Source organism: Python bivittatus, unplaced genomic scaffold (genome assembly GCF_059951505.1).
Source record: "Python bivittatus isolate LINGU-HERP-01145 unplaced genomic scaffold, Pbiv_v1 ctg000610_np1212, whole genome shotgun sequence".
Lineage (NCBI taxonomy): Eukaryota > Metazoa > Chordata > Lepidosauria > Squamata > Pythonidae > Python > Python bivittatus.
Genome location: NW_028277088.1, coordinates 56375159 through 56386435, shown reverse-complemented (window position 1 = coordinate 56386435; position 11277 = coordinate 56375159). Strand labels below are relative to the sequence as shown.

The window sequence follows — 11277 nt, the reverse complement described above, 5'->3', positions numbered from 1 at the left end:
CCATCTGCTCTGAAAACTCACTACTAAACAGTGCTGTCCATTCCCAACTCCCACAGACAATCCACAAGGACATCACGACTGATGGTACCGAAAGCAGTTGAGAGATCCAGCAAGACCAGGAGGATTGTATTCCCCCATCCTGGTCCCACCAGAGAAGTAATTAATTTCATCACAGTCCTAACTGTGGATTATATGGAGAAGGATCCATATAATCTGCCTCCTCCAGGGCTCTCCACAACTGCAGGCCCATGATCCACTTTACAATGTTCCCCAGAAAGGGTTGACTGGAGACAGGTCAATCATTGTCCAAAACAGCTGAGTTGAGCAATGGCTTCCTGAGGAGGGGCACACCATTATCTCCTTCGAGATTAGTGCACTACCCCCTCCCAAAATGTGTTAGCTACCACTTGCATTTGGCCTCTATCATCTCCCTGCACTTCCAAGATGGACAGGGATGCAGTGCGCAGGTGGCAGAACTGATGTTGCAGAAACCTCTGTCTGCTTCCTTGGGCTTTAGGAAAAGTGCTTTATCAGGACCCTGGCCAAACAGATTTAGCAATTTAGAGTTAGAGTCACTTTTTAGTGAGATGGGCAGTTATATAAATATGACAAATAAGTAAATAAATAAAAATTACAATTTTAATTAAAATGAAGCTCAGACTTGTTTATTTAAGCAGATTGTTTCCTTTATTAATTTGATTCCAGAAATTATAATAGTGCAAACACTCAGTATAAAAGTTGCAGTAAGAAATTTACATTCACAAGTATAACATTTTAGTCCATTTACTTCCCACCCCCCCAACATAAAAATAGGACAAATATTTAATTGCTCGTCTCAATTCAACAATCTTGAAAAAGACTGGAAGATACTCTACAATATTCTATGTACAAAAAAATAGACCCGTATTATTTATGCAAATATCTCATTCCAAGTTACCCAGGGTGTTATTGTAATACTGAAGATAACATTATACATTTCTGTAATAGTCCTTTCCTCAAATGCTCAAACTAAATATGACATACCCTTGCATGTACACATCTCAGTGCATTTTCCCCTCATTCGGCAGAAAAGCAGCTGAAGGCATTTAATCATGAATGGACAAGTTATCATAAAAGAAAACATTAAACAGCCTTTTTTCTATTTATAAACTAACAGCCATCTCAGAATGATTTTGGTTCAGAACAGAAGAATGAAAAAATACACAAACACTCTAGTTTAGGTCTAAAGCTGGAAGAAGATAAAATCCCTTAGGTCATCCTTCCCCAATCTCATATCCTACAGTTGTGTTGCAACTACAACTGCCAGGGAATGCTGGCAGGGAATTATTGGAACTCTAGTACTAACATGACTGGCGGGCACCAAACTGAGCAAAGGCTGAATTAGGATATTTGTAATATAATGGACCAGATTCAGCTTGTTGAAACAATAACAATTGTTATGTTTTGAAGTTAGAATTAAAGCATTGGGTCTGAAGTGACACTGGCAATGATGACTTAATCAGAGGTATCAAATCAATTCTGCTTGCTAAACTTTAGGTGACAAAAGCTAATCAACATAAGAACGTATGCATATTTAGTAGTTTCTCCTTACAGAGACTTCTATTCAACAGACTCAATTAGAAAAGCTTTTTGTCTGTGTCAGTTCAAAATGTAGATGGGGAGGGGCATGCTACATATTTTCAATCCCTCCCACCAAAAAAATCCGCAGACGTACCAAACTAGCACTACCAGGGAAAACTGGATTCATTGCTCCTTGCCATGCTATTTAATGTCATTCTGGTGCCAGAATTTACTAGTCAATTTTCTCAAGCCTTTTATTTTACCTTGGCTGGATTTGCTGAATTTTGACCTACTTGTTTTGAAGTTTACAGTATATTTGGTATGCTTTTATTTCTATGTTATTAATTTTGTTAGAGCGTTATTGGCTTTTATTTTATTATTACATTTCTCAAACTGCTACCTATCAAATTCACTTAAGGCTGATTAAAATAAAAATTAAATTAAAATTAAAAAATTAAAAAATCTCTGCAGCCCCCATGTTTCTTTCCAGACTTGAGTTTCTAGGTTTTTTAGGCAGTAGTATGATGTTAGATTAGAACCTCTGAAATGGATTGGATCCAGATACCATCACCATTGTACTCCATGGGATTTAGACTAATCATGTTCAATGGGATTACTTTCAATGTCTAGAGATAAAATCCAGTGATGTGAAATAAAATTTTTGGCCACTTCTCTATTTTGGGGGTGGGGAGAACTCTAGATTTTATTTTTACTATTCTGTATTTCAGTCCCTTCTCAGGGTATTTTCTTTCTTTCTTTGGATCTATTTCTATCAGGACAAATTTGAATAATCAACTTACCTCACTGCAGCCATGTTTTAAAAACTTTCTGGCTGTTTATGCTCCTTTACATTTGTGATTGGTTGTGATGCACACATACAAAGATGTATTCTGTGTGACATCATACAGCAAAGGGTTTATAGTTCATTGCAGATCGTTAGTAAACCTTGTGGTCAAGAATTCCTACAGTGCTTTATGCTACCAAAATATTTCAGCCACAATCACACCAAAGATACCTATGATCTATGTGTGCTACATGGATTTAAAAATGCAAATATGCTTGATGAAGTTTATTCTCAGTAAGTCTTCAGAGGCAGCAATGTTAGATCATTTCCCTTCTTTAAAAATGAAATTTAAAAAAGCATGTTCATGCCAACAAGGGTAACAAGAAAGGGATGGAGAAGAAAAAGGATAAAAAAAAAATATATATAGCTAGAAGAATGTGTTGCTTTCAGATTTCCCAGCCTCTCTGCAACCTTTCATATTTGGATCTCCCAATGCTCAAAGCTGTTTTTGAGGGTGTATGCAGAGAACAGAGGGAATCACTTTATCCAAGTTCAATGGAAGGAAGAAATTCCAATGTATGGAATTCTGTTTAGTTTAGAGACATTACTGTATGGACTTTACTGTTGCTCTGAAGCAGTTATTGCTACAGATTGGTAAGGTTATGATATCCCTTTCATGTCCTTACTCCTAAAATCCCCCCTCCCCAAAAAAAGTTAAATAGCCATGTTGTGAGGTAACAGGATGAAAACTGAGGCTTCTACTGTAACAGAAAATAAAATACTGCAAATCATTTCTCCCTTCCTGCACAAGTTACATCACAATCTTTCCATCAGAATCTGATCACATAATACTCCTGACATCCTACAGCATTTGCCATTCCATACGAGAGCCATCAAGAGATTTGAATAATAAATTAGAGGTTTTTTTCTTGACTATCTAATGAAGAAAGCATAAGATTGTATAACAAAACTTGAGAGTTTTTGATAGAAAAAGACATTTTCATAATGCTTCTTGAATGGTCAAAATCACCCTGTCAATAATTTTGATTAAAATTTTGGGACATTCCATTTCTTAACTAAAAATTCCTTAAGATACATTTTGTTTCATTACTTTGCTGCAAAATAATTTAGAAAGGACCTCAATGTCTGATACAAAAGCATAACTAACAATGGATTGGAGTTACTGGTAATACTATAACTGGGCCCCAAACATGCCTTCTTACAAGTTAGCCCTACTGATTTCACTGGGACGTGCATTCTGAAAGCACAATTACAGGTAGTGTTCGACTTACGACCACAATAGGGACCAGAAAATTCATTGTTAAGCAGTATGGTCATTAAGCAAGGCATCACGTGACCACACCTGATTTTATGAAATTTTTGTGGTAGTTGTTAAGCAAATCACTATGGTCATTAAGTTAATCACACAGTCATTAAACGAATCGCATGGTCATTAAGTAAATCACATACTTCCTCAATTGATTTTGCTTATTGGAAGCCATCCGGAAAGGTCGCAAATGGCGATCAAGTGATCCTGGGATGCTGCAACCATCATAAATGCATGCCGGTTGCCAAGCACCTGAATTTTGATCATGAGACCGTGGGGACACTACTGTTGTAAGCATGAGGACCAGTCATAAGTCACTTTTTTCAGCACCGTTGTAACTTAAAATGGTCACTAAATGAATGGTCATAAGTCAAGGATTACCTGTACTATTGTAGCTTTGGACTTTACTTGAAAATCTCATGAAATAAAGGCAAAAAGGAAAAATTCTGATTGCATTGAAAAAAAATCCCATAGTTCAGCTTAGCATTTTAGTTTTGGTTTGACCTATTTATTTTTGGATCCATATTAATCAAGAAATAAGGCCATTGAATAAAAATTATGTTTGGTAATATGAAAAATATCTATACTGTCTATCTCAAATACCAAAACTAATTGCAATTATCAACAAAAAACTACAATCTAGGTAACTTTATTGAACCAAATCTCTCTGCCCCCTTTCCCATGCAATTCTGCCTGTTTAGAATCTGATGAAACTGATGTCTTACTCTTACCACCTTGAGATTTCCCTTACGGTATCTGAAAATGCTTTTGAGGATACACATGATCTTTTTGTGGATGGGAAAGGCCACAGCTTCATAGTACTGCATTTGCTTTGCATGCATAAATTCCCAAATAAAATCCCATCCCACCCACTTAATCTCAGGTAGCAGGGCTGGAAGAGACCTGAGCAGCTGATAGGCAGATGAGGCAGTACCAGGTCAAAGGAACAAACAGCCTTGGTACAAGACAACTTCATATATTCATGTATTCAGATCTAAATGCTTGAGATCTTGGGAAAAATCTGCCAGTCAGTACTTGGGCTACAAGTCTAAGGCAGCTTCATATGATCATATATGTACAGGGGCAATTTTGTGCTCTTTTGTGTGTTCTGGGCTTTACAGAATCATTCACTGCCCAAAATCAATCATTTACTTATCCTGCTAAGTCAAGCAAGGTATTAAAACAGTACCTGTTGAATTGGTGACTCAGTTTTATGCCACTATTTACTTCCACTCATTTATATAGGTGTATATATAGATATAGATATATTACAGTATGTGGAGTTTAATTTATTGCTTCTAATGACCAAAGGTACTGTTATAAAGGTAGCATAGATGTTGAGAGCACATTTCATATATCATATAATGTGGACCAGCAACACCGAGGTTGGCAGAATATGATAGATTTAAATTTTCTTCTGATGCTTTGTAATTTTAGCTTTGCTTTTGTTACACACACACATGCAACTAGTCGTGCCTTAAAAACTCTCTGTCAAAAGTGATTATGTTAAAAACATGTAAAACGAAATTTACTCTCAGCAATTTTTTTTTTTTACCAAAGTCAGGCATGAATGGCATGCAGTAGATTCCAGAAGAGAAGCAAAAGGACATCCATTTCTAAAGGGTTTATATTCATGCACTTGTAAAACTTCAGTTTACAAAAAACCATTAGCATCTGTCAAAAGTGTGCCCATTTGCAGTTTTTTTAAAGTCCAAGTGTACATGCAATAAACCTCTCATAGCTAAAGTTATTTACAAAATTTCATACAATACTTCCTTTAAAGTAAATAAATAATAACATGAAAGGCCAATGTTGTCATACTATACAAGATTAAAAATAAATAAGGCATTATCATACAGTTTTATCATAAATTAAAAAAAAGTTGCCTGTCCCTCTAATATAAAATTTTCACTTGAAAGGACATCATGGCTAATCTTCTGATTAGAACTGGAAATGTGAAAGGACTGGGATTACTAATACTTGGTTAATGTTTTACAGCTGGTTCAGTGGGACTCTCAGTGCCTTGCCTCCTATTCTTTGCTTGTCTTTCCTGTGGTCTCCAGGATATTCTGGTATACCATCAGACCTAAAGTCCAACAAACATTATGGTTTTTCCCCCGCAAATGTATATACAACTCTTATCATAGCAGTGCTTAATTCAATAAATGGAAATTTTAAAAAAATCCTTAATTCATTTTACTAGATAAGAACCCAGATAGATAATGATGCATATATATAGGCTTTCATTTAAACAAGTACCTCTTGCTTTGACAGTCAAAATCATCTTTAATATATTAGACATTAAAGGCTGAAAAACCTGTAATGCTTATGATTTTAAATAGAATTCCGTAAATGCTAATAGGTCATATATAGCCTTTTTATTAGCCTCATCCAGATAAACGTAGAGAAAACATTAATCTTAGAACTCTTTCTCACATTCCTTTCCTCTTTACTTTTCTTTGGTTTAAAGGAAAATATTACTGAATCACTTTCTTTGAATTGGTGTTCATGTTTCATGGTTAGGTTTCTATTTCTGGCTTGGATTCAAGGCAATAGAAATCAGTGTTTGGGTTCAGGTTCACGTTCAGCTTGATTCTGTGATGTGAACTTTACATCCAATGGCTAAGCATTTATTGGTCCTAGAATCAGCCCAGGAACATCCAATGGAGGCACCATAAGTAAGTAAATTTATTCCCTCACATCTGTGTTCCACATTTGTTGAGACTTGCACTAACTAGAATCAAGCAATTGAATTAGAAGTGATTTAGATAGGATTCTTATTCAGTTTCTTTGGACCAATTCACATAAAGAGGATCCTTTATTTGTGCTGATGGAAAGAATATGCTTAAGTCACCACCATCAGCACAGTCTATTTGAAATTTTACAATTATATGTATAATTTGCACTTACTGGAATTTTATAAGTTATTAACTTGGAAATACTATCCATGTATTGAAGTTTCATTTAACTTTTATAATGCACATCCTCCGATCATATTATTATTTTGTATTTATAGCATATATTCAGCACTATATATAAAATGTAATGGTTTAGTTGCTATAGTATAAGTTGAAACAATAATAAACAATTTTAGCAATGCAATTCTATAAATGTCTATTAAGAAGTAATACCCATTGGGTTAAGAAATGTGCACAAGATTACAGCTGCATAGGAACAAAAAAATTAAAATAACATGTCTGGACAGTGGGTAAGTATAATTTGTGAAATAATTTGAAAGACATACAAATTAAGCTTATAGGTTGATGGGCTTAAATATGGCACATCTTGCTCACACATTATTTCACATACAATTTGGGGGAAGTGTGCAGATCTATTCCTTGACTACATGCAGATCCTTGAGTAGCTGAGTAATGGACCTTGAGATCTCCAAAGTGGCATAAGTATACACTAATTTATAAAAGCTGTAATGTTTGCTTTGCCTTATTGCTACTATAAAGGCAGCAGCGGGCCAAAACCTGCAAATAGCTATCTTAAGCCTAATCATCATGTATAATTACATGCAGATGCTGGCACTCAGTTGATGCCACGACTTAATCTTATGAAATTATTTTAAAGAAAGCTTTTCTGAAAATCTAAAAATGTTTGCGGATACCTTAATAATGCTACCCAGTATCTTTTCATAACAATATAAAAGTTACCCTACCCCTGCCCCCGACCGTGGATATCTTCTCTGCTCTGGTGGGGAACGAAACCCCTTTAATTATTGTTATAAGAGTAAATTGTGCCAAGTGTTGTAAAATATTGTGCTTCCTACTGACATATCCCTAATAATCATTTGCCAACCACGTAATTTTTTTTCAAGGTAAGCTTTTATGAACAGCAGCTTATGCATGTTAAACAAAAAGGCTAACCTCCCTTGAGGAATTGTCTGATTTCCTTAACTAAAATAGGACCATATATGTCAGAATATACTTCTCTAGGGGACTAAAACAAGATAATTCTTAATCACTGAACTGGAAAAAAGGTAATCAAAAGAAATAATAATTCAGATTAGAGTTGAACCAAAACTGGGGAGAGGTAACTATTTTTGTAAATAACTTTATGAATTCCATCCCCTTTTCTGTGACTTGGGGAGAGTGTGGGATAAAGAAAATGGTGACACTGACAGCATCATATAGACAATTAGATCTCTTAACCGGTGTCCTATTCCAAGGACAAATGAAGTTTTTCAATTGGTCTCTTTTCTGAGTTGGGGGAGAAGAAGAAATTATTGAGTCCAAAGACTACCTTTTTACATTGAAAATCTTCCTCCAAATTCAGTGTTTAAATCAGACATGAACTATTAGTTCAAGAGAAACAAGACTTGTCTAGTGACAGACTCTCCAAATATACCTCAGAACTCACTGGAGTAAAATAAAAGCTTTCTCTTATAGATCAAAGCCAACATGATGATAAGTCATCATGAAAGTCTGTTTGTACCAGCAAATAAAATGAATGTGATCACAGAAACTCAGAGATAATTCAGCTGAAGCCTAGGAGACAATAGATCCACTGGAAAACTATGAAGATATCTTAGTTAAATGAATGGGAACTGAGGGAAAATGCAATGCAGTGCTGTCTCTTGCTGGCAGATCAGTATTCTTGTGAATGCAACAACAGAGATTGTACTACAGTAAAAGTAATACTTTTTGTAATAAAGTCTTGAAGAATATAAAGAGAAATCCAGAGGTTTGTTTTTTTTAAAAAAAACAAAGATACTCTTATCTTCCCAATGCATCCACCTTTCATAATCAGTGTTTCTAAATTTTATATATATTCTGCTGTTGAGATATACCAAAGTTTTACAGTAAACATTTCTTCACTGGGAAGAAGGAAAGAAATTGTTCACTATGGTATTTTAGAAGTACTCATATGAATAATGTTGATCAGGATTAAAATGAATATAAATAACGGGCAACAACTTCATAAACAAACATCTGGATATTCTTTATGCGTAATGATCAAAAAGGTCTGAGTGCCTATAAAGGTTATCTACATTTGGACTTAAGTTTGCTAAAATGACGACATAGCATATCCTTTGCAGCCACAGCTTCTCTACTACAAAGCGAAGTTGAAATCTGCAAGAAATTTCCCTTTTCAGGTTTTTGTCTATAAATCACTCACCAGCCATTTCGCAGATGAGAATGGTGTCTTCTTCTGCTATATACTTTACTACATCAGTTTCAAGCAAAAGTAACAAAGAAGACAAGCACTTTGAATATGTTTTATAGAAAGTAAATTGAAATTTGTGTGAGCTTCAAAGAAGGTTTGTGCTTTACAGTCATTCCTGTTTATATTAACAGAATTTGCGATGGAGACATTTCTTGGAAGCTGCACTCAAGGCATTGAAATAGAATTCAAAAGCCAGGAAGAAAACATTCTTATACAACAAAACTTAATTTTGGCCACCTGACATTTCCAAAACATTTATAAAGTTAGTATGAAAATTATGTTCATTTGAGATGCTAAAACCATCACTATGTAAATACGTTAATTGATCCTATCAAAATAAGAAGTTTAAACTTTGAATTAAAAAAAAATCATGTATTTGTCAACAAGAATCTTCGTATGAAAGATGAGAACAATCTTAGCACAGAAATCTTCTGCAGAGGATTTGCATCAAACAATATGGATTGGATCTGAAAGATCTATTTCATGAAAGGAACAAGCTTTTGTTCACAAAGAAATCTATGAACGGTTCAGGGAACAGTACTATGTAGGTGTCTAGTTGACAAATGTACTATAATTCAGTTGCTTTTAATAAATGTCTTAACATGGCCATTTGGCCAACTGAAAAGGCATAATTTTCTACAGTTTAATATTCTTTTGGCATGCACGCAGCTGCCACTTCAGTAGCACTCTGTCCTGGAATAGTTAATTGGAATTCTATTCACATCTCCAATATGGGAGCTGCTGCTTCTATGGGACTCTGTGCAACAGTATGAGATAAAACCTGCCATAGCCAAATTTGTGTGTGAATAGGAAGCCATTCCTAATTATGACAGATTAGATTAGTACCCAACATCTCCAATAAGTCTACTTACACTCTGATCTCTGACTCATTGCTACACAGTTGGGAAACACTCAAAGATACAAAAACATAGTAAAATTTAAAAGCTACATTTGTTTACTTTAAGACTTGCTACTTCCTACATTACAGCAAGTGCTGAAAATTTCTCTTTTTTTCCTCCAAATACTATGGGAAAGTATTCCACAGTGCTTGCTTAAATCTTCAGATAAATCAAATTTATCATCACCCTGTGCTTAAACAGCAGCTATAGACATTAGATGCAAGCACATTGGATATGATCATACAAACATTCTCTCTGCCAATATAAACTTCTGCCATATGATATTGTCAACACTTCTGCATGACAGCTTACAGCAGGAAAATCAGTAGTGAATGCCAACAATCTCTCTCTCTCACACACACGTACATATGTGAGTGCATGTTGTTTATGTAAATATTCAGTCTCACCGGCATGACTTCTCTGTAATCCCATTTATCTATTAAAATTACTGATAAAATATTCCATATTTTCAGAGAATCAGCATTAGACTTCTCCTAACAGAATTGCTAGCCCTTATTTGATCCTTCCCATAAGTTCTTATTAGCAGTTCCCAAGTTCTCTTTGGTTGGGTTGTAGACTTCTTGGTTGATATCAAATTCTGCAGCCTTAACCTCTCTGAAAAAAAAATTCTGGTGACCTCTGCTGTACACTCAAATGGCAGGACAAAGATTTTCATTGCTTTCATGCCTCTTTTATGGCTGGCACAGAAGGAAGATAATGGAGTGTCTGATTAGTGTGTGCTGATGGTGGCTGAAGCGTTCCAGCCCCAGTGTTTGTTGAAAGGCTGGGGGAAGAGCACATAGATGGACAACTTGTGCCCAGTTTGGTCTGAATGTTTGCTCTCCCATAGGAATAAATTTTCCTCTCTAAGTTTAAAGATCGTGTTTGTGAATTATTTCCATCGGTCTTTCCTTCTAGAAAATAGGTCAGCATTTCACCTTTGCCTTTCACACTGACTTTCCCCCGACAAACACACTCGTAATTGCACCTCTTCAATATCCGCTGTACTTCTTCAGTAACCTGTGAATTAAACAAACCACAGTCACTGACAATCACTAGATAACAAATCTTTCTTTAAAAGCCAGTTCCCTAAACTCCATTTTTTATTTATTTATTTTTTTTTAGAGAAAAGAGCATTTGCTACGCTGTTTCAAACCCCTTCCTAAGGGAAATCTGTCTTCTGCTTCCATAATTATCTTTTAAATGCCAAAATTTGTCTCAATCCGTTGCCATGTTTGGATTTTTCATCTCTTGTCCTTGCAACTTTTAATATTTTTTAATTCATGTTCTCTCTGTGTGTGGGAAGGGGAGGGTTATGTCTGTTGCTTTTGCTGCTAATTATTTAAAGATATTATAACTTACATTGTATTTAATGGCTGTTTTATTGGTGTACTATCAAGTGCCTCTGATCCCACTCTGTAGGAGAAACATTTAATGGTTCAAGTAAACAAACAAACAATATAAGGAAGAAATAAAACCTTGGAAAGATGAAGCTGTGCAAACAAAACAAAACCCCATAAAACAATAAACAAAAC

The 11277-nt window shown here is 35.2% G+C and overlaps 1 protein-coding gene across 1 annotated transcript in view; it reads right to left on the bottom strand.

Moving 5' to 3' along the window:
* Positions 1-691: 691 nt before the first annotated feature.
* The window catches only part of ADCY1 (adenylate cyclase 1), a 177758-nt gene continuing 167172 nt past the window's right edge, over positions 692-11277 (bottom strand). Inside the window, exon 20 of the mRNA XM_088150071.1 lies at positions 692-10762. Coding sequence (XP_088006197.1) covers positions 10424-10762 — 339 coding nt within the window. The 3' untranslated portion in view covers positions 692-10423. The remainder of the gene's footprint in view (positions 10763-11277) is intronic.